Source organism: Pseudorca crassidens, chromosome 16, assembly GCF_039906515.1.
Source record: "Pseudorca crassidens isolate mPseCra1 chromosome 16, mPseCra1.hap1, whole genome shotgun sequence".
NCBI classification, from domain to species: domain Eukaryota; kingdom Metazoa; phylum Chordata; class Mammalia; order Artiodactyla; family Delphinidae; genus Pseudorca; species Pseudorca crassidens.
In genome coordinates this window covers 55,228,676-55,250,880 of record NC_090311.1, presented here as the reverse complement: position 1 = coordinate 55,250,880, position 22,205 = coordinate 55,228,676, and the positions used below count along the sequence as shown (strand labels likewise).

Sequence of the window (22,205 nt, the reverse complement as noted above, 5' to 3'; positions counted from 1 at the left end):
TCTGACGACGCGTGGACCAGCCTGCAGTTACGTGCCCACCTCCAGGGCTGATGTCTGAGGCCCCTGCAGTCACCCAGGATACAGAAGCAACGTTCTCTGAGACGCAGTGGGCTTGTCCCCGCCTCCACGCCAGGGGCTGTATCGGCGCCTGCCTCTGCGAACATCCAAATCCCATCCGCACCTCCAGCCCCAGTTCAAAACCGCAGCTCCCGGGGGTGTGAGGGGAGAAGATGTGGGGCGCTGGGCACCAGCCAAGAAGTCTCAAGGCCGGCAGGGCCGGGTGGCACACAGCACGTCTCCTCCAGCTCCGGCAGCACCTGACAGGTACCCCTGCAGGCCCTCCCAGCCTCGGGCGCACCACCTCCTAAGGCAGCCGTCCCATCGCGGACCGGCTCTCCGTGCGCAGTGCTCTTCCTTGTGGGCAACTGAAATCTGCCACCAGGAACTGGCAGCCAAAACGCCACACAAATCTAGCGGCCCCAAAGGCTGCTCCCATTTCCCACCGCAGCTCAGTGTGTGTGCCCTCTGGATCCCAACCACCAGAAGTGAAATCCTGACTCATCAGCTGGGACTCTGGGCAAGTAGCTTGCCCTCTCTGGGCCTCAGTCCCCTCATCTGTAAAATGGGGAAAATAAAAACCCCTCACCTTCGGGTTGCTGGGATGACCCATGAGACACCCATGTAAGCTCCCTGGCACACACTGTAAGTGGCCAATAAACATCTGCAATCCCTACCATCTACCACACTGCTGTAGCAGGCCTGTTTCCACAAGCTCTGTCCCGGCCCAGGCTCCGTCCCTCTCCTGACACTCAGCCCACTTTCTCAAGGCCAGACTTGCGCTTGGCAAGTGTCCAGTTCAACAGCCTCCCTTAGGGGTAGCTGTCTCAGGGGACACATTTCAAACCCTAGCCCCTCCCCCAAAACCTCTGCCCAGAGCTCAGGCAGGCCATCCTAGCAGCCCGGTGGAGCCAGCACACAAGAAATGCAGCAGGAAACAGACCATGACAGGGAGGATTCTCCTCACCCCTCCTAGTCTTGGCCCAAGTCTCTAGCCTCACCACCACAGACCCCCAAAAGTATCCCCACCAGATCACCAAAGCTGCCTTAAAAACACACAGACACCTGAGCAAACAGATATAATCTTGTCAATTCCATGCTCTACAACCTTCCATGGCTCCCTTCGGCCTATTAGGATCAAGTCAAAAAGCCTCACCCCAGCATTGAAAAGAAGGAAATCAGGTACTCAGCGCTTGCTGTGTACCCGATTCTGTGCCAAGGTCTCGGCTACATACTTTATATGTATTACACCTCTTAAAAACTCCCTCTAAGGCTGGTCTTATTACTGCATCTCACAGGGGAGGAAGGCGAGGTTCCAAAACATTAAGCCTCGCCTAAGCCATGTGGCTCAGAAGCACCAAAAGCAGACCTGGAGGCCAGGTCCATGGCCCAGCTCCTGCTTCGTTCTCCTGCTCTTCTGCTCCAGTCCCTCCCTGACCACACCACCATCCAGCCACCACAGGGCCCACAGTCACCCAGCACGCTCGCCTCCTGCCTCGCTGCTCTTCCCCAGGCTTCTCTCCCCCTGCCTGGAACTTACCTACCCATCACCTGACGACTTCTACTCAACCCGCAAAGCCCTCAAGTTTCCTCCTCCATGAGACCAACCCTCAGCCCAGCTCCCCCTTCCATGAGACAAAACCAATCCCTTCCTTGGACGTGCTTCCCAGGCACTTTGTCTCTACCCACATTAGAGCATGACTTACCAGTCCCCAAGCCAGCAGCGCTGCTGTCTGCTCGCTAACGTACATCACTCATCTTGATACCACCACAGCTCAGTGTGTTTGCTTGAATACGTGAATGAATGATGTCCCTTCTAGACTTACAGACCAGGAAACAGAGGATAGTCAGAGCCCTGACCTTTGCAGGGACAAGTGGTAAACAGCCCACCTAGAGTAGCCTCCTGGAGGTTACACCTGGCAAAGAGCTCCTCCTCGGGTGGGTACACCTGAGCAAGTTCGTCGGGACTACCAACTCCACCATTAGGAAGCAGCACATCCAAACGGTGAAGCTGTGGCAAAAGGCAGCATCGGTGACTTCTGGGAGCCACAGTGCTGAGGAGGGACATCTGGGCCTTCTCCACGCCCCCACACTGGCAGGGAGCCCCACACAGGGCTCACTCCTACACACAGGAAGCAGCAATCCAGGGGCAGAAGCAGCGCCTCTTGCTGACCTGGACAGAAAGACGCCTGGGCCTGGAGGGGGCCTCGGCCAACAGCACCCCGCTCCAACAGTTTATCAGCCCTGGGTCGCCGTGGGGAAGAGAAGGAAAGATGAGCTCTCCGTCCTGACCCACTTTTCCCAGAGCTCCCTTCCCAGACCCGGCCCGGCCCTGCGAGTTCCTTCTCACCTTGTGACGTCAGTGAGAGAAACACTCACATACGTAGTCATAGACAGAAGACTTTCAGCTCATCAAAACCACTGAGTCGGGGCTTCCCTGGTGGCGCAGTGGTTAAGAATCCGCCTGCCGATGCAGAGGACACGGGTTCAATCCCTGGTCCGGGAAGATCCCACACGCCGCGGAGCAACTAAGCCCATGTGCCACAACTACTGAGGCTGCGCTCTAGAGCCCGTGAGCCACAACTACTGAAGCCCACGTGCTGCAACTACTGAAGCCTGCGTGCCTAGAAGCCCGTGCTCCGCAACGGGGGAAGCCACCGCAATGGGGGGCCCGCACACCACAATGAAGAGTAGCCCCCACTCGCCACAACTAGAGAAAGCCCAGGCGCAGCAACGAATACCCAACACAGCCAAAAAATAAATCTAAAAAAAAACCACCACTGAGACTCCCACTTCACAGACAAGGAAAACGGCACCTAGAGGTAGGTCCCTAAACAGCGCTCTCCCCACTCTGCTGCCCCCCTGACCCGCAAGTACATCACAGCTCTCCCTCAAGTGAGACAGAACACACAAGCTCCTCTGCTTCCCTTCCCTGGGCAGGCTCGGACCCTGAGGAAGCACCAGGCAGCGAGTCGAAGGCTCTTCCGGCTGCTGGTAAAACTGCAGATGAGACCAGCCCACACCCAGGTTCTGTTTCAGGAGACCTAGGGAGGGGGCGGGGAGTCTTCACTTTTCAGAAGCTTCCCAGGGGATTCTGAAGACAAGGATCCAAAAACTACACCTGGAGAGACCTAGGAGTGACTCAGAATCAAAGCCATCTGCCTGCCAATTTGTAACACCAGCCTTAAAATCGTCCATACCCTTTGACCCAGTAGCCCCACTTCCAGGTATTTATCCCGAGGAGATGAAGAAGTACACAGATCCTCGCGACATGACTTATACTGAAAAGTGGGACATTTCTAAATCTCCAATCAAGGGGAACCGGTGACATACATCTTGACATGGCAATACTGTACACCCATAAAAAGTGATTCCTTTGTTCACTCTTTTAAAAAACGCTTCCTAGTAGTTACCGCCCGTTAGTAAAAGCACCTGCAACTTATTCTTTTGATCGCCTGCATTTTTTAAACTCTCTACCGTAAGCATGGTGAATTACATGTTAAAACCAAGGAATCATTTTGTTTTAATTACTGGCATCAGATCTAAAGCATGAAGCCCAGTTCAACTGGAGGAGGAAGGACTGCAGGTGGCATCCAGTTCAACCATGAACGTGACAGAAGGAACACCTTCCCTGCCACGCCCGAGGTTCTGCTTGAATACTTCCAGCAGTCAGGAGCTCATTTCCTTTCCTAAAGCAGTGGTTGCTGGCAATTAAAAAGTTGCTCCTTAGTCTGAGCACGACTCTACCTTCCTGAAGCTAAAATCCCCATCTCTCTTGCAGCACATGACATCAAAAGTTCAATAAATACACAGAACAGAGCTATTTTTCTAATCAACTGACTTAAAGGGTGACTACCCGTATCTGCCCACTACAGCCAAGATGTCAATGCGGGTTTTGGCAGGCACTGCTGACGCGTGTTCCCAATGCCATGTTTAAACAGAGTGCTGGTCACCCCCCCACAATCACCTAGATGAGTATTACAAACATCCCTACTGAGTCAGCTGTTCCACACACTACAGCTGGCCCTCCCCCGCTGGTGACTGCGACAGCCCCACGACAGCATGGGCAACTCTTCACCAAGACCATTTTTGGCAGGTGAGCAATCTGCCTGAGGTTGCTAGCTCAGCCAAGACACACAGACGCCACACCACCAGAAGCCGGCCATCGGGAGCAGGCAGAAGCCCCTTCCCTCAAGGACAGCAGCCCACAGAAAAGTGATGCTTCTTTCCTCCCTCTCTTATTTATTCCCTTTTATTCCCATTTCCCTTCCAATTCTACTCCCCCAGGCACTTAGGCGACCATTGTTTTGTCTATCTTTTTGTGTGTGTTCTTGAAAAATGGGCATTGTTTTGTATTGTTAACTTACATAACAGCGCTGCAGTATCCATCTCACTCTACTTCTTACTTTTTCAAGGAGCACCATGCTTTAAGCTCCATCCCATTGCCATGTGTGTGTCTCATCAGTCACTTGGAACCACTGCACTGTCAGCTCTCCCAGGGATGGATGCCACCCACGGAGCACTGCAGTGAACCTTCACCTCCCTCCGGGAACTTGTGAGGGAGCCTGGGGCATTCACACTCAGGAGAGGGGCTGCAGGGTCAGGGCTTGGCGGCTGCCCTGCCAGAGGCTCCAGGACGACTGCACCAGCAGGGGTGAGTTCCCACATCCCCACACCCCGCTGTCCACGGACATCATCTAGCTTTCTAGTTTCTGCCAGCCTAGGAGGTGGGAAAGGAGAGGGTTCACTGTGGATTCTTACCAAACCTGCCAGAACCATGCCTCCTAGGAGAGCAGCGAGAAAGGCATCTGCCACAGTAAGCGTCAGTAGCGCTGATGGAAACAATTGCTCATTAATAAAAATCTCCACTGGGAAACCTCACTCCCTGGAGCTGTCACAGACTGCTAGAGCACAAACACCACGAACCACCTTGCAAAATGCCCTGGATCCCGCCTGCTGTGGTCAGTGGAGGAGCCTCCCAAGGAAGCCGACTGCTCAGGAATGGGCAGCGATGGGCTCTCAGCCGACTTCGCTTCTTTATGTGCAATCACACAGCGCCACCACCAAGGACTATTATGCGAAGCTCATACCACATGTGACGCCCCATGTGATCTGACAGCACCTGAAGCAGTCTTTACCTGTTCAATGCGTCCCAGCAAGGTCAAATTGCTCTAAAGATTGCTAAACGCTGATTCCAGTCTCTGTGCTAACTTCATCACGGATCAGGAGCCCAGAGTCTGCAGACCAGCGCTGGTTTGTAGACCACACCGAGTGTGGGACAAAGCGGGGAACAAACCAACCACCCTGCCCTGGAAGGCACAGCGTAAGGTGGCGCTTCATTGTAATGATGATACGAATATTAGCCGATGCTCCCGCAGTGCTCCCTGGGTGCCAGGGGCTGCTCTCAACACTGCAAAACTAGTAACTCCTTTAACCCTTACAAGACAAGGTCTTACTATTATTCTCATTTCACAGATGAGGAAACCAAGGCACAGAAGGAGAGTGACTTGCCCACGGTCACAGTAAGTAGCAGATCCAAGATTTGAACCCAGTTCTTGACTCGGACGCAGGCTCTTAACCCCTCGACTAAGCGGATTCCTGAGTGACCTGACCCCTCCCCACCTGTTCCCTCACTGTAAGGTGGAGTAAGGACCCCCAAAGGGTTGCTGAGGTCAAATGAGGAAATACAAAAGTAACAGACAAAGTACCCTGTGCAATAAAAACACCTACCATCTGCACAGTGCACAGCGATCTACGTGCATGGCACCATCTCCCTGCACCATCCACCTACTTTCACGCCAGCTCGGAAGGCAGTGGCGTCACAGGTCCCATCACAGAGAGAAGGATAAGGCTTGGTGAGGCTACGTGAGGTGGCCATGGGGACACAGCTAGAGGGCAATGGTCACTTATTTCTCCTCAGCCACCTCACTCCTCAACTGCTCCCTTCTCCTCCCCAAAGAGAAGGCCAGCAGATGGGAATGGGCTTCAAGTTCCCTGGAGGACTCAGGGACCCTGATTTCTAAACACCCCAGCTGTAATTCTCAGACTTGAAACTTAGGAGAAAAAAGAAGGCCTTCCAATCCATCTAAGGGCTCAAAGAAAGCCAACGAGGCACCTCTGGGGATTCCGAGAAGGCTAGTCTGTCTACACCCCCTTACACCACCCTCCTCTGGCCACAGTGCCCTCTCCCACATTCTACCGACCACCCTCTAGCCCATGCCAACCCCGCCTATTCCTCTAGGCAGGCTCGGGCTGAAGCAGCCTCACAGAGAACCGATGCAGGGAGAATGACTGGACGCCAACAGCCAGGCTTGCCCTGGGCCTTCCGGGGGCTGGCTGGCCTCACCCTATTTTCCCAGGGCCTGCTGAGTACATGCCCTAAACAGAAGCCCCAAATTCCTGTGAAGACCCACTATTCACAGAATGGATTTTCTCCCAAGCCTCCTGCCCCTGCTCTGCACGCTGTCTCATCAGGCCTGCCTTCCTCCTTGTCCCCGTCCAGCGCCCACCCAGCCTGCCAGCCGCCCACCCTCACCCAGCTCACAGTGCACTGATCTTTAGATGGCCTCCTCTGTGCTGCATGACCTGTTCTGCTGGACACCTGCTCCCTCGGGCTTGGACTTTCCAATGAAACAATAAACTCCTGGTGGGCAGGAGTCATCTTCTTTGTCACCCTTTTGAGAATCTTACAGATTTCTGCAAATACACTTGTCATCTGCTATAAACCACAAAATGGAAGGTGAGGAGAAGCAAGTCTATAAGCTAAGCTGATGACCTTCCAGCATTTCTAAAAGCTCCAGAATAGGCAGCGCAACCAAAACTGAAAACCTTTGAGGAAGAATAGGATATACCTTCCATCTAAAAGAGCAAACCCAAGTCGGGGCGCCCAGTACGGGACTGTGGCGTCGTTCATGAGCGAGGCTAATGTCTTTCTCACCTCTGCGTGCTCAGCACTCAGCAGCGCCTGGTCGGAGCACTGACCAGGTTCACACTGGATGGATGATGGATGGGCAGACGGACAGGCAGTTGGCCAGATAAAACTTGGACCCGACTCAGCCTGGTCTCCACCCTAAAGGCTGAGTGATCTCATGCAAGAAGACAGTGACCACCTCTGCTGAATTTTCACATGGGAAGTCTTAATGTTGGATTGGCCAAAAAGCTCATTCGGGTTTTTCCCTAACATCTTACGGAGGAGACGGTCGTATATAATAAACTCTCACACACGGGCCCGAAATTCTAAGCTGCTTCAGGTTCAGCTATATTTTTTCCAGGAGAAGGACCCAGAGCAAGCACATTTTCGGTTTGTTATTCTCTTGCTTTTTCCTGGATCCAGTTCCCACCGAGGCTGGCCATGGGGGTGGCCGGCTCAGTGTCCACAGGGCCTTTACCCTCTTATCTTTATTAAAGGTTTTTTCCTCTGGGGCAAGAGGCTCAGTGGCGTCATTTTGCTTTTTGAACTCTGTCCCGTGACTAAGCAATAAGAAACCACACAGTCAGTCCTAGAAGTTTTTGCTGTGTCATAAAAAGAATGAGACAAGGAGGTACCTCCTGCCAACATCACACCCATTCTCTGACTCAGCACTAAATTTAGACGTCACGTCCTATGTTTGCATTCAGAGAGTACCCCCTGTGTGACAGGTGCTCAGAACATGTCTGCTCAATGAATGAACCCTGTCACGAAGAAGAGGAGGGGTGTCCAAGGCTCAGGACACAGAAATGTCACTGGGGACCTTCACAGGATGGCCCAGAATACAGAACAAATGCAGATTCTGTAAAGAAACTGACCAAGACTCCAAAGCCTGCCCAGCCTCTCAGCAGCTGGAGGCCCTGAGCAAGGTGACAAACCTCTCTTGGTCTACTCTGCCCATTTGTGGAACATAAATACCAACTGCATGGTCTGATAAAAGATTTTTTCTCAATGGTCAGGAAGGAGAGCTACAGCACAACTCCATGAACTGCGATGCCCTGTTACATGCTGGAAAGGCTGGTGCCTGCAAAGCCAGGCCTGGATCAGGAAAAACCAGTCAAGGCTCCTGAGACTCCCCGCCCAGTCTGTGGCTGGTGTAGATGCCTTGGAAGGAGCCCCGGCCTGGGAAGAAACCTGGATCCTGCGTCCAGCTGCACCGAGGCATGCTATGAGAGCCTGGTGGAGTCCCTTTGTGTCTTTGGACTCTGCTATTTCTCATTTATAAAATCAGCGGTCTGGGCAAAGTGGTCTCTCAGATCCCTTCCAGCCCCAATACTCGACAATCTTAAGCTGCTTAAGAAACATAAACAGGAAATGAAAATTCTGGCCAGATGAGAAGAAAGAGAGGTTACCCTGAGCAAGACGAATAGAGGTTATCGTGAGTATTGAAAAGGTCATTATACTTCTTTAAAGTATGACTTCTTACATCAGAATATAAAAACACAATTAAGAAAAAAATAAAAAAATAAAAAAATAAAAACAAAAATGCAATTAAGTCTCTTCCCACGTGTTTGTTATCCCATCACTCACTATTGGCTGGACAGATTTTTCACCACATTCGGACAGCAGATTTGCAGTGGTCAAAATGATACACAAGAACATTCGTTTGGGAGTCCCAGGCCATCTTAAGGAGTCTGACGGTTACCATCCAGACAAGTAACCTGAAGTTGACTCAGAAAGAGGCCTGAGAGCCACCTGGGAGAGACAGGCCATACCTAGAAAAACACTGTGGGTAGAAAAAACACACCCTGGCTTGAGACGGCCACCGAGGCTGCAGCTCAGAGTCACAAGCGATCATCTCTGCTGGCTTCCCACACAGGCAGCTCCACAAATCCCACCTGCAGGCTGCATATCGGAAGGGGCTTATCTATGCAACAACAACTAACAATTCTCTTATGCAATGTAGGGGTAGGGCCAGTCAGTGATATTATTAAAAAAAAAAAAAATAGAAGAAGTTTTCAGAAAAGGTAACCACTTCCCACCTGACCCCATCTGATGGGATTTCACTCTGCTCCTTCCCAATCACTGTCTTGTGTAGCAGAGAATGGTTTTTTTATTAGCTGCACTGTGGTCACTTGTCATTTTTGACAGCATGGTTTATCCTGAAAGGAAACCTACAAAGGTAAACAGAGGAAGCAGACAAAGACAAGAGTATCTGGTGGAAGCACAGCTGCCACTGGCAGCAGCCTCTGGGTCCAGCTGTGACTCACCAACCCAGCTCAGCTCAGGCAAAGGAAGGTGAGGCTTTGGGTAGCTCTTCACCTCCCTCTTCATGGAGAGCATCTTAAAACAAAAGCATCCAAGCACACTGGTTTTCAAACCCTGTTCCACAGAACTCTGGAGAACCCGAGGGAACTGTGCGGAGGCACCGCAGGGAGTCCATGGGGAAAAGGGCAAGCTCCAGGCCTCCATACCTGTTCACCACAGCACATGTCTATCTTATATATCTGGCTTTCATGTAAGAGTCCGGTTAATGAAAAGAATCCCACAGCTTAAAAAAAAAAAAAAAAAGGCAAAAATAAAAAAATTTAACTCATAAAGAACAGTTACATTTCACATATGTTATTTCATTTAATCGTTCCCAACAGCCCTGTGAGAAAACTGAGGCTAAAGGGGTTTACGATCAGACTCCACAACCCATTCTCTAACGTAACCATCCCATGCTCACCCACCATCTATGTGGACTCTCGGGGAAGGGACGTCACCACCTACAACAGTCCACTCCATAGCTGGATAGCACAGACCATTAAAACAAGTTCTACATTAAACAAAAGGCCCAGGGAAGCGGGGGCTGCTGGGGATTCTAAAAGAGACTCAGAAAGCAGCATCAACTAAAGGCAACGTGTGGACCTTATGAAAATCCTGATTTGAACAAACCATCTATAAAGAGGCATTTCTGCAACAAGGAAAACTGAGTATCAACTGGATATGAGATGACATTAAGAAATTATTAATATTGTTGGTTGTTGGGATAGGAAGGGTGGGAGGGAGAGGCAAGAGGGAGGGGATATGGGGATATATGTATATGTATAGCTGATTCACTTTGTTATACAGCAGAAAGTAACACAACGTTGTAAAGCAATTATACTCCAATAAAGATGTTAAAAAAAAAAAGATTGTTGGGTGTAAAACTGGTCTTCCGGTTATATTTTTTTTCTAAAGGCCTTATCTCTTAGAGATACCTCCTCAAGTATTTATGGAGGAAGTGATAGGCTGTCTGGGATTTGTTTCAAAATATTACAGAAAATGGGACTTCCCTGGTGGCGCAGTGGTTAAGAATCTGCCTGCTAACGCAGGGGACATGGGTTCGAGCCGTGGTCCGGGAAGATCCCACATGCCACAGAGCAACTAAGCCCGTGCGCCACAACTACTGAGCCTGCGCTCTACAGTCCGCGAGCCACAACTCCTGAGCCTGCGTGCCACAACTGCTGAAGCCTGTGTGCCTAGAGCCCGTGCTCCGCAACGAGAAGCCACCGCAATGAGAAGCCCGTGCACCGCAACGAAGACTAGGTCCCGCTTGCCACGACTAGAGAAAGCTCGTGCAGCAACGAAGACCCAACGCAGCCAAAAATAAACAAATAATTTTAAAAAAAATTACAGAAAACAGTTATTAGGAGAGCTGGGTATTCATTATATTATCCTCTCCATCTCTGCGTATGTTTAAATTTTTTATAATATATAGTATAAAATTAAGGCAAGGAGGAAGGGAGAACGGTTCTTCCTTATCTTTTTTTAAATATATTTATTTACTATTTATTTTTGGCTGCGTAGGGACTTTGTTGCTGCGCGCGGCTTTCTCTAGTTGCATTGAGCGGGGGCTACTCTTGCGGTGCGCAGGCTTCTCACTGCGGTGGCCTCTCCTGTTGTGGAGCACGGGCTCTAGGCGCGCGGGCTTCGGTAGTTGTGGCTCGCGGGCTCTAGAGCGCAGGCTCAGTAGTGGTGGTGCACGGGCTTAGCTGCTCCGCGGCAGGTGGGAATTTCCCAGACTAGGGCTCGAACCCGTGTCCCCTGCAGTGGCAGGCGGATTCTTAACCCCTGCGCCACCAGGGAAGCCCTCTTCCTTATCTTGAGCTCAATTCTACCTCCCAGTATCTTCTACCAGTCATCTCTCTGGGGTCAGAAAGAATCAGGTCTCATCACCTGCCCATGTCCATCTGAAAACAAGCATCCAAGCCCCTCTAAGTCTCCTTTCCTTTAAAATAACTCCTCCCAAGGTCCTTTTGGAGCGGAACTCCTCACAGCTCACGGTGGTGCCCTCCTTAATGGCAGGCTCCAGGACCAGAGCACTGTGAAAGTGTGTTCTGAGCAGCCTCAGGAATGTGGGCTTCCTGGTCCATGCACACTCTCGACTCTCCCTTGAGCATCTCTCTGTATCCTGTGACACCTCCTGATTCCAAGGACGAGAAGGGGATTGGCTCTCTACTCAAGGGCAGGCTACCCCCAAGAGCAGAAGCAGTAGCAACAGCTTGCCCTCGCCTCACATTAATCACCTCGATCCTCACCAAAGCCCTAGGAGGAGAATATTAGCCCTTTTATAGATAACGAAAAAGAAAACCCAGAGAGGTTAAGTGCCTTGTTACAGTCACACAGACTAAGATTAAAGAGCCAAGATTTAAAGTTGTGGGGGTCCCCAAGTCTGGGTTCATGACACTCAGCTCTCTCTCTGTGTCCTTACTCCCGGGCTCCAAAGCACAGCGATGATGCTCAGGCCACCCGGGTCGTCCATCTGTATCACCTACCTTCCCAGAAATAACTTATCACTCTCCAGGCCATCTTCCAGCTCTCCAGCCCAACAACTCCCCAGGGCTCAGAAAAGATCTGTCCAAGAGCTAACCTGTCCTGGACCCGCAGTCACCAAACCCCTGAACAGGTCTCTATACATCCTTCCAAGGTGCCCCTGGAAACCCCAACTGTGGACCAAAGCCCAGCTCTAGAGAAGACCGCAAGAGGTTTAACCATCTCAAAGAATAACCATCACGAACAAGACTTCATTCTTGTTAAGCCACACTGGGGAAACTGAGGCCCAGAGAGGTCAAACATCTTGTGCAAGATCACACACCAAAAACATCTACTGGTCCCAGAATCCACTACACATCTGAATTGTCAACACATCCAAAAAAATCTACCAGCCCCAGAATCACATATGCCCATTTCAGCTGGTATCAGAATTCAAAAGAATGGCAACGTTTAACGTTTTGGTTCCTTGAATGAAAGAGCTGGGGGAAAATTCGAGAAACGATGGTATACATTGATGTTCCAGTTCCCTGCACTAATGCTGAAGTTTCCCAAGAGCACACCTCTCAGAACCCTGATGTTGCAAGATGCCCAGCGAAAAAGGGTTTTGTGGTCAAATCAGTTTGGGAAACACTGCATAGTGAACCCCTCCAGTAAAGTCCCAAAGCACACTGGCTTACTGGTGCTTGAGAGGCTCCCAGTAAAGGAGCCTGTGTGACCTGCTCAAACCAACACTGCTCAAATGTACTTGACCAGAGAACCTTTTTACAGATAACACCATTGACATCCCACCAAACTACTGTTTAGAAGATATTTCCTTGGGAAATGCTGATCTAGGTTTTTCTAAAGAAAATCTTGATAGCCAGTTAACCCTGGATTCAAGTCTATGTAACCAAACCAACCCTGAATGGGGTAAGGAGCGAGTGTCTACAAAGCGGAAATAACTAACATACTTGGAGGCCTTTGGGGATGGAGATACTAGTACTACTGCAAACACGAAGAAAATGTGTGAACACCCCCTGGCTGCCAGATATGAATGCTGCTGGGATTCCATGGTCAACAACTTCTGCCCTCAAAAGAGCCACAGATGACTACTGAAACTAAAATCTTCATTTCTGGTCCAAAGGAATTGTGCTAAGGCTTTCCAAAATGAGTCTGGGGGAAAAATACACAATTTTTAGAAGAAAACAATAAAATGTTGAACTAGGACTCCAGCCAGGCCACTCACCCCTGAGTCAAGGTGCTGTGGACAGTAGGGATTTCCTTAATTAAAACTCAAAGCAAACAGTATGGAAATTCCTCAGAAAATAAACACAGGATTACCACATGATCCGTAATTCTACTCCTGGATATATAATCAAAAGAACTGAAAGTAGGGCCTCAAAGAGATATTTCTGCACCAATGTTCATAGCAGTTTTATTCACAATAGCCAAGAGATGAAAGGAACCCAAAAGTACACTGGTGGATGAGTGGATAAACAAAATGTGGTACATACATACACTGGAATATTATTCAGCCTTAAAAAGGAAAGAAATCCTGTCACATGCCACAACACGGATAAACCTTGAGCACATTACCCTACGTGAAATAAGTCAGTCACAAGAAGACAACTACTGTGTGATTCCACTTATACGGGACATCTAAAGTAAACAAATTCATAGAAACAGAAAGGAGAATGGTGGTTCCCAGAGGTGGGGGAGGGAGGAATGAGGAGTTATTGTTTAATGGAGACAGAGTTTTGGTTTTGCAAGATGAAAAAGCTCTGGAGATCTCTTACACAACAATGTGAATATACTTAGCACTACTGAACTGTACACTTAAAATGGTTAAGATGGTGAATTTTATATTTTGTGTTCTTTACTACAATTAAAAATTTTTAAATAAAGGAAGGAAATTTTGACACATGCTATAACATGGATGAACCATAAAGACATTATGCCGAGTGAAGACAAGCCAGTCACAAAATAACAAATACTATATGACTCCATTTTTATATGCGATACCTAGAGCAGTCAAATTCACAGAGACAGAAAGTAGAATGGTGGTTGCTAGGGGGTGGGGGGAGGGGAAAATGGAGAGTTATTGTTTAATTGGTAGAGTTTCAGGTTCGAAAGATGAAAAAGTTCTAGAGGGACTTCCCTGGTGGTCCAGTGGTTAAGAATCCGCCTGCCAGTGCAGGGGACACGGGTTCGATCCCTGGTCCGGGAAGATCCCACATGCTACAGGACAACTAAGCCCACGTGCGCCACAACTACCGAGCCTGAGCTCTAGAGCCTGCGAGCCACAACTACTGAAGCCCGTGCGCTCTGGGGTCTGTGCTCCCCAACAGTAGAGGCCACTGCAATGAGAAGCCCGTGCGCTGCAACGAAGAGTAGCCCCAGCTCACCGCAACTAGAGAAAGCCCGAGTGCAGCAACGAAGACCCAGCGTAGCCAAAAAAAAAAAAAAAAAAAAAAGAAAAAGTTCTAGAGATGGATAGTAGGGATGGTTGCACAACAGTGTGAATGTACTTAATACCACTGAACTGTACACTTAAAAATAAATAAAACAGTAATTGTAATGTTATGCATATTTTACCACAATTAAAAAAATAGAAAAAAATTGTTCAAATGGTAAATGTTATGCTATGTATATCTTACCACAGTATTAAAAAAAGCAACATCAAGGTCAACAGTCACCTCACAATTACCCACCAAGGGTTTAGAACTGGACGGCCAACATGGAACACTCCAAACATCTATTTAATTTAAAATAGTTCTGTAGCACTTTCGTGGAGCTCTGTCTCAAAAAGATCAACAGACACACACAACTCAGAGATATGCAATCTGCCCCAGGGAAAAGGTGAAAAAAAAATGCAGTATCTCCCCAACTCAATCCCGTTTAAAATTCTTCTCTGCTGAACATGTTCGGCATCCCTACTGCACAGACTGATAGGGAGTTCAGTCCTCTTGCTTTATGCCCACTACTTCCGTGGCTCCCATCTTCCCAAGGCTACAGGAAATTAATAAAGAACCCCCTCGAAATGGCCTGCAGAATGTATAGGTGGTTGGAATAAGGTGGAACAAAAAATTAAGACAACTCCTACGTTGCTTACTTTTTCAGGAAATTGAAAGCCAGAGTACGAAAATCACTTAACACTAAATCAAAAAATAGTAATCATGACTTCCCTGGTGGCGCCGTGGTTAAGAATCCGCCTACCAATGCAGGGGACACGGGTTCGAGCCCTGCTCTGGGAAGATCCCACGTGCCGCAGAGCAACTAAACCCGTGTGCCACAACTACTGAGCCTGCACTCTAGAGCCCACGAGCCACAACTACTGAGCCCTTGTGCCTAGAGCCCATGCTCCGCAACAAGAGAAGCCACCGCAATGAGAAGCCCGCGCACCGCAACGAAGAGTAGCCCCCGCTCGCCGCAACTAGAGAAAGCCCACACGTAGCAACGAAGACCCAACGCAGCCCAAAATAAATTAGTTAATTCATTTTAAAAAATAGTAATCATGGTAGAGACCTGGAAGAAATGTCTTAGAAATCTACTCCAACCCCATCACCAAGCTTCCTTGGACCTAAGGCCACCCTGCAAGTACTGAGAACCCTACAGGACTGAGGAAGTCCTCAGTCAACACTGCACTTCTTCCAGCTTTACTTCTTCCAGCCTTCTACTTGGAAAAAAACAAGCCCCAGGTAGTTAAGAGGCTCATCCAAGGTCAAGATGTTGTACAGTTAGGAGCAGATCCCCATCCAAAACTCTTTCGAGGACACCAAGCTGACTTTCAAATTCTAAGTGCAAAAAGTGAAGGGCTCTCCAATCCTACACAGGCAGTGTGGTCGCTCCGCGTGGCTCCTGGCAGCCAGTCTCACAATGCTGGTACCTGAGGGGTGACCATGGAGACTTCAGACACCACCTGCTTCCATCACAGACATACTGCGGGTGGGGACATCCGTGTGTGCCGCTGGAACTCACCCTAGCCTTCCTGCACTCCCACAGCCTTCTGTCACTGTGAAGTCACCACTTAAGAATCTGCACTTATTTCTGAAGAGAATCTGGACTTACGCAGGGACACACCACTCATTCGCCACACAGCTGACTAGTCATCCATCCAAAAGAAATTTACTGAACGCCCATGTTGGGGCAGGCTCCATTCTAGGCATCGGGAATACAACAGCGAATTTGGCTCATGGAGACTACATTCTACTCTTGATGACCCACAGCCACAGTAAAAGCAACCCTGACATCTGTTCAGCACAGTTCACCAGGAGCTCTCCCATAACCCTCAGACCAGGAGAATCCCAGGCTTCTGGTCCTAAGGCTGGTTCCAGGCTGCATTACTCACCACACTAATAAATGCTCCTTTTCTCCTACCATGCATCGTCAAATAGCAGAGTGAAGTAGTTACTGTTTTCATTATTTTGTAGAGAGGGAGATAAGTTCAGAAAGGTTAAATGCCTTGCTCAAGGTCTAAAACCTAGTGAAATCTGACAACCTCCAACCACCCCACTCCAGCAATGACCTCATCTGCTAACTGCATCATCACACCAAGATGAGACCACATCCTGGACATTCACCTGCTGCTTTACCTGCACGACATCCTTTCTGCTCTTCTTTTTTTGGAGAACTGCTTCTCCCCATTCTAAAGAACCACATGGTACTGGTACGAGCTGCCAATCACCCTACCCTATTGGTTGGGTCCACTGCTGGGCCCATCTTAGTCCTTTAGCCCCAGCCACGGTGACTGGGTCTCACACGGACATGTGACCCTAGTCAGGCCAATCAGAATCCTCCCATGAGATTCTTCGGCCTGGTTTTCTGGATACGGCTCCCTTTATTCTCTGGTCAGGGGCTGTGGAGATGAAGCCAAGAGGGGCCTGAGGTCATGTTCCAGGCCCACGGGAAAAGCCCGCAGCATTCAGGATCAATCATCCCAAGGCCAGTTACTCCAATTCATCCCAAGGTTTTGGAATATTATACAATAAGTTTCTCTTTTCTGACTAATACAGTTTGAGCTAAGTTTCTGTCACCTGCAATAAGGGTGCCTGAACTAATACACAGAGGGATAAATAAAATCTGCCTTTCTCTTAGAAACCTCTTTTCAACCATCACTTTCAAGTTCCTCCACTGCTTCCTTCTCAACACAATTAACAGAACCAAAAGAAAAACCACCATGGTTGAAGATTTTACTTATGACCACCAAGGACAGAGTGGATGAAGAAAAGGTGGCTGGTACCTGAAGAGAGCAGGGAGAGAACAAAAGGCCCAGGTAACCTCTAATGAATAATAGATAATCCACACCTGACGATCAGCAGCCAACTGAACTCATCCCACCGGAAACGCCTGGGGTTATTCTTTTTTAAAAATTCCTCCAGCTTTAACTTCTGACAAGTTCAGCCCCAGGTGGTGTATAAACCCCTTGCTCCGCCTAGCCATCATGGTCCTTCAGATTGCCTCTGCATCTCCACCCACCCAGAGCCAATGCCCTGCTCACTCAGGCTGGTCTAATTTCTGCAACCTGAAAACACACTGCTCCTCTCACAGCTAGGAGTTTGTTCTTGCATCTCCCACCCAGAACATCCTCCTTTTCCTCTGCACACTCAGAGTACCCCTTCAACACCCAGCTCAAGCCCCAGTCCCTCCTCGAAGCCTTCCTTGGCTTCTCCAGCAAACACTACTGTCTCCATCCTCTTAACTGTAGCGAAGCCAAGTCAGCCAGCTCTCCAGGAAACTAAAGAGGAGGCACAGAGGGGACGAGGAGGAGAAACTCAGCTCTGAGCACGCAGTAGAGAGTGCCACCAGCAGTCACCATGTTCTGCCACTTCTGCTCCACGAGAGAGGCCTGTTGTGAAAATGGTCTGGGGAGCCCTCCACACTTAGATGGTACTTAGAGCCACTAGGGGTGGATGAGAGTATTTGCGGAAAGCATGTAGTAGAGCTTCAAAAGGAGGAAAAAGCCTGTTTGTATTTGTATCACTCAATTGATCTGTCTCATAATGTCACTCTCCTGAGTGTCCCATTCCCCCAACTAGGCAGCTGCAGGCTGGAATTACATCCTACGCACCCCGGCCCCACGTGCACCAAGAACAGGACCAGGCACCTCAGGCCTCCCCAATCTCATTTTGCCTCCCAGTGGCTGAGACAGGCCATGCAGCACCCCCAGCCCCATCTCACAGATGAGGACGCTGAGGCTCAGCGCCAGGAAGGGGCCCCTCACTCCAGGGGCAGGCGGTTGAGGAGCTGCAAGTGAGAAAACCCAGATGTCAGCAACTGAATCAAAGAGAAAAAACAAAGGACCTCGTGGGTTCCGAGTGAACAAACAAGATCCTGGTACTACCATGGAAGAAACTCGAGAGACCTGAGCCAGTCAGAGGAGAACAGTTCTCTCCTCTCTCTACCACCAGTGGGGACAAAGGGGCTCACTCCTTCCCTACAGATGCACGTATTGGGACAAGGAAAGGCTACAAAATTCCCGAGTTCCCCAATGTAGGAAACGGCCTAAAACTGTAATGGGAGGGCCCAACCAGGTAACAGGAAAAACCACCCCCAACATGGAATCAGGAGCACTGCACTTCGCCAGACTCCAGCTCCTTTCTGCCCTGCAGCTCCTGGCCTGTCCTCAGAGCTCACAGATGGCGGGAACGGAACCCAGCGTCACGCAGAAAAGGCACTAGGTGCCGCAGAACTAAGTGAGATATTCAAGTATGCAATAAGATAGAAAGGCTCAATAGCAATGTACTATCAATTCTGGTAGAGAAGTCCCCCTGCCCCCAAAATAAAACAACTCTGTGTCTTCTTACTCACCTTCATACCCCAGGCCTGAGCATGGCGAGTTATACACGTCTGGGGCTCTAACTGAGCCTGAGCAGAACAGATGAGCTTGGTTTGCTTACTGCCCCGTACCACCTAGGCCAGTTTCCTCCCAGTTCCAGGCCCCACGTGGGGAGCGGCCAGACATCATCTGCGTGCAGCACAACAAACTCACACAGCACACAAGTGCCAGCCATGGGACGGGCATTCTAGACCAGGGGCCCACATGGGATGTGGAATCCATCAAAGGAGCCCCTAACTGGGCGATGGCAGCACCTCCGATGTAGAAACAGTGACAAAGGGGTCTCCCCTTGAGACTACGGATCCTTGGGAAGCCAACCGGTTCCTCTCTGGGGCTCCCACAAGACGCTTGCACTAAGGCTGACTTACAGGCAGAGGTGTGCACCTGTGTGCGGAGTGGAACCTGCTGGGAGAGCAAAGGCCAGGACACAGGGCTGAGTTTCCCTGACTTCGGCTCCTCAGGGATGAAACGGGTGCTTCCATTCCTTCAACCTGAGCAGTCCTTTTAGTCACTGAGCTTTGTGCCATAAAAGGGGCTCCCTGGCTAACAGAAAAAAAGCTGGCTACCACCGCACAGTAATTCATCCTTTAAAACATCCCAACGCTCTGTGGTTCCCTTGCACACCGTGTCACCCCCTCATCCCCAGAAGCTCTACATGGCATCTTGCCAGACCAAATGCTATCCTAATTTTTTCCTAAAGTATTAACTAAAATGAACTTAACTTCCCTTGAAAACCTACACAGCTCTGCATTGTGGTAAAACTAGGATTTGAAATCCCGCCCTTGAGGATAAAATCCAAACCCTATTTCATCTTTTCCTTAGATGTCAGGACCAGCTTCCAGAACTTCAGCTCTGTGAGGCCCCACCTTCTCTACCAAGCATGGAAAAGGGAGGGCCCTAATTAATGGCAATTCATCTATCTATTCCAGAGATTAAAGCTAGTGCTGATTCAAACACATCCCATTGAAGACTTAAGTCTGCACTCAACTTCTGCGCTTCCTTGATCAACCTCCTCCTTCAAGCACAGAGAGCTAGGTAGACAAAAAGGCAACTAAGAAGAAAAAAAAGTTACCCCGAAGAGATTTCCCTCTGACCTTATCCTCAAGGCCACATCTGACAGCTCTTAGCATCATCCCAGGAGAGGACTGGGCTGCCCAGCAACTCAGATACAATCATAACTGGGGGACAGCATAGGTTTGAGGAACAGAAATGCTGAAGAGTCAGAAACCCAAAGTGGAGACAGAAGGGCCATCAATGAAATGATATGCTGTGTGGCCAGCAGCTTAGTCTCTCTGTATGCCAGTTGCCTTCACTACCAAAAAAAGGTGGCCAATATCCAATGGAGCTGTTACCAGGAAGAGCTTATAAAATCATCTCCTTAATAAGTGAGGCTTTTAACGGCCAAATAAACACGTTTCATCAGCCTGTGGCCTACAAGTTGTTAAAGGCAGTTCATCAGCCCTCTCTGTTCACTTTTAAAACACGGACAAGACATAGAAAAGCAGCACTTGTTGCTTCCTGGTTCCAAATGGGTTAAATAAAACAATGGGTCATAATTGAAAACTCCTGGTGCCCAATACTTTGAGCAATTTAACCACTCCAAGCTGGAGTTTTCTCTCTGGCAAAGTAGGAATAATAGCGCAGAGAGTGGTAAACGAACGTGATATAGCAGAGTGCCTGCCACAACAGTAGGTGCCCAATAAATGCTGGCTCTTCCTTCCTCAGTGCTATGCCTTCTTCTTCAGCTTCCTTGTCTAAAAGCCTGGCTTTCCACACTCCCCAACCAGGCCACATCAAGCCTACGAATACTCACAAATCCATCACCACCACCCAAGGGAAGCCGTCACCAGCCTTCCCTCCTCAGGCAGCTCGGCACCCTTAGGGAGGGAACTGAGCCCCAGCAGCTACTACCAGGATTTTCCCATGGTGCAATGCAACTTCCCCAACTTTTCCCGGCCCACAGTTTCCAAAGAAACCTAGCAGGCATTGTGCATAATCAACCACAAGCCTGGGCGAACAAACAGACTGAGCTTTGGGCAGAGGGAGCTGAGAAAATCAAAAAGTGAAAAGGCACCAGTGGTCCTGAAACGGGGTGCCAGGGACCAAAATTCAGAAGTACCGGCCCTGGCCCAGGTTCTATTCTTCTAGACCTTATCACTGGTTGAAGGCTAGCAGAGGCTCTCAAAGGACTGGTGGATGGTTAAGAGTCTTAGAAAAGGGACTGACGAACATCCCTCCGAGATCGCCCCGCGGCTAGACCTGGCGGTCTCGGGAGGGCCCCGCTGCCGCGGTACCTGGAGGATCAAGGCCTGCAGTGCGGGGCATTGTTCACAGCAAGGGTGGGATTGGGGGAGGAGGTGTGAAGTGGGGGTCCGCGCACCGGGCCCTCCCCAGGCAGGCTGAAGGAAGGAAGGTTCTCCTCGCGGCAGGCGCCAGGTAGATGAATGGCCCTCGCGACTTCCCCCTCGGAGAACCGGAGAGAGAAGTCGTGGAAGGCGGATCCGAGAGGCCGGGTGGGGGTCTCACACTCACCGGCGCCCTCGGCGGGCTGCGGCGGCCCGACGACGCCGTTCAGGTAGAGAATGGGCAGCAGGTGAGGCTGCGTCTTCTCCAGCGCCGCCCGCAGGTCCTGGAAGTGGTCCCGCTCCTTGGCCAGGAGCAGCTTGAGCAGCAGCTCTGCCTTAGCGCCTCCCGCCTCCTCGTCCAGCTGCCGCCGCTCGCCGGGGCTCAGCGCTCCTGCGGCCTCGAGCAGCCCGAGCACCGCCTCCACCTCTGTCATGGCCTGGGCCAGGCTCTGCTGACACTGGGCGAGCAGCTCCCGGCGCTGGGGCTCCATGGTGGCGGCCGCCCCGCCCCGCCGGACGGCTACCGGACTCCCGGAGGCCGGCGGGCGCGCAGGCGGGCGGGCAGGCAGGCGGGTGGCGACGGGCCCCGGGCGCCTCGGGGCGGCGAGCGGTGGCGGCAGCCCTAGAGCGCCGGGGGCCGCAAGGCCGCGGGGGCCATGGGCCGGGGCCTGGGCGGGCTGGGGGCCCGGGCGGCGAGCGGCGCTCAGCAGCGGCCGCTTCCTGGGCTCAGTAGCGCAGCCATGTTGGTTGCGGCGGCGGCGGGACTGGAAGAGGAGGAGGAGGAGGAGACGGAGGAGGAGAAGGAGGAGGCGGAGGTGGGGACGGCGGCCGGGGCGCGCCCCGAGGCCCGGCTCCAGCCGGGCATGCTCCCCCTCCCCTCCCCCTCGGCGCGCGCCGCTCCCCCGCCCGCCCCGCGAGAAAACTCTCCCCGAAACGCCGGCCCCGGCGCCGCCCCCCGAACACGATTACAACTCGGAAAGGAAAGTGGCCCGGCCGTCTTCGCCAGGCCCCCCGACGGCTCGGGAGCCGCCTCGCCCCGGCTCGGCTCACTGGGGCCCCGCGGCCGCCGCCGGCTCCGCCTTGCCCGCGCCCCGGCGTCGCCGCCGCCGGTCTGTCCCTCCGCCCTCTTCTCTTCTCCTCTCCTCTCTGTCCCCTCCCCTCCCTTCCCCCGGCCGGCCTTTCAAGCGCCCGGGCGGCCGGCCCCGAGGGGATGGGCGAAGGGGAGGGGTCCCCACCTCCCCGCCCCGGGCCCGCCTCGGAGGCGGGGACATCGCGCGCGCTGGCT

At 51.1% G+C, this 22,205-nt stretch overlaps 1 protein-coding gene across 3 annotated transcripts in view; it reads right to left on the bottom strand.

Moving 5' to 3' along the window:
- The window catches only part of DLG5 (discs large MAGUK scaffold protein 5), a 121,150-nt gene extending 99,347 nt beyond the window's left edge, over positions 1-21,803 (bottom strand). Inside the window, exon 1 of one of the 3 annotated variants that reach the window (XM_067710399.1) lies at positions 21,108-21,803. In XM_067710399.1, the coding sequence (XP_067566500.1) occupies positions 21,108-21,411 (304 nt within the window). In that variant the 5' untranslated portion in view covers positions 21,412-21,803. Of the gene's footprint in view, positions 1-20,388; positions 20,462-21,107 lie in introns of those variants that run through there. The other 2 variants (XM_067710400.1, XM_067710401.1) reach the window with 2 other exon arrangements.
- Between the last annotated feature and the right edge of the window lie 402 nt (positions 21,804-22,205).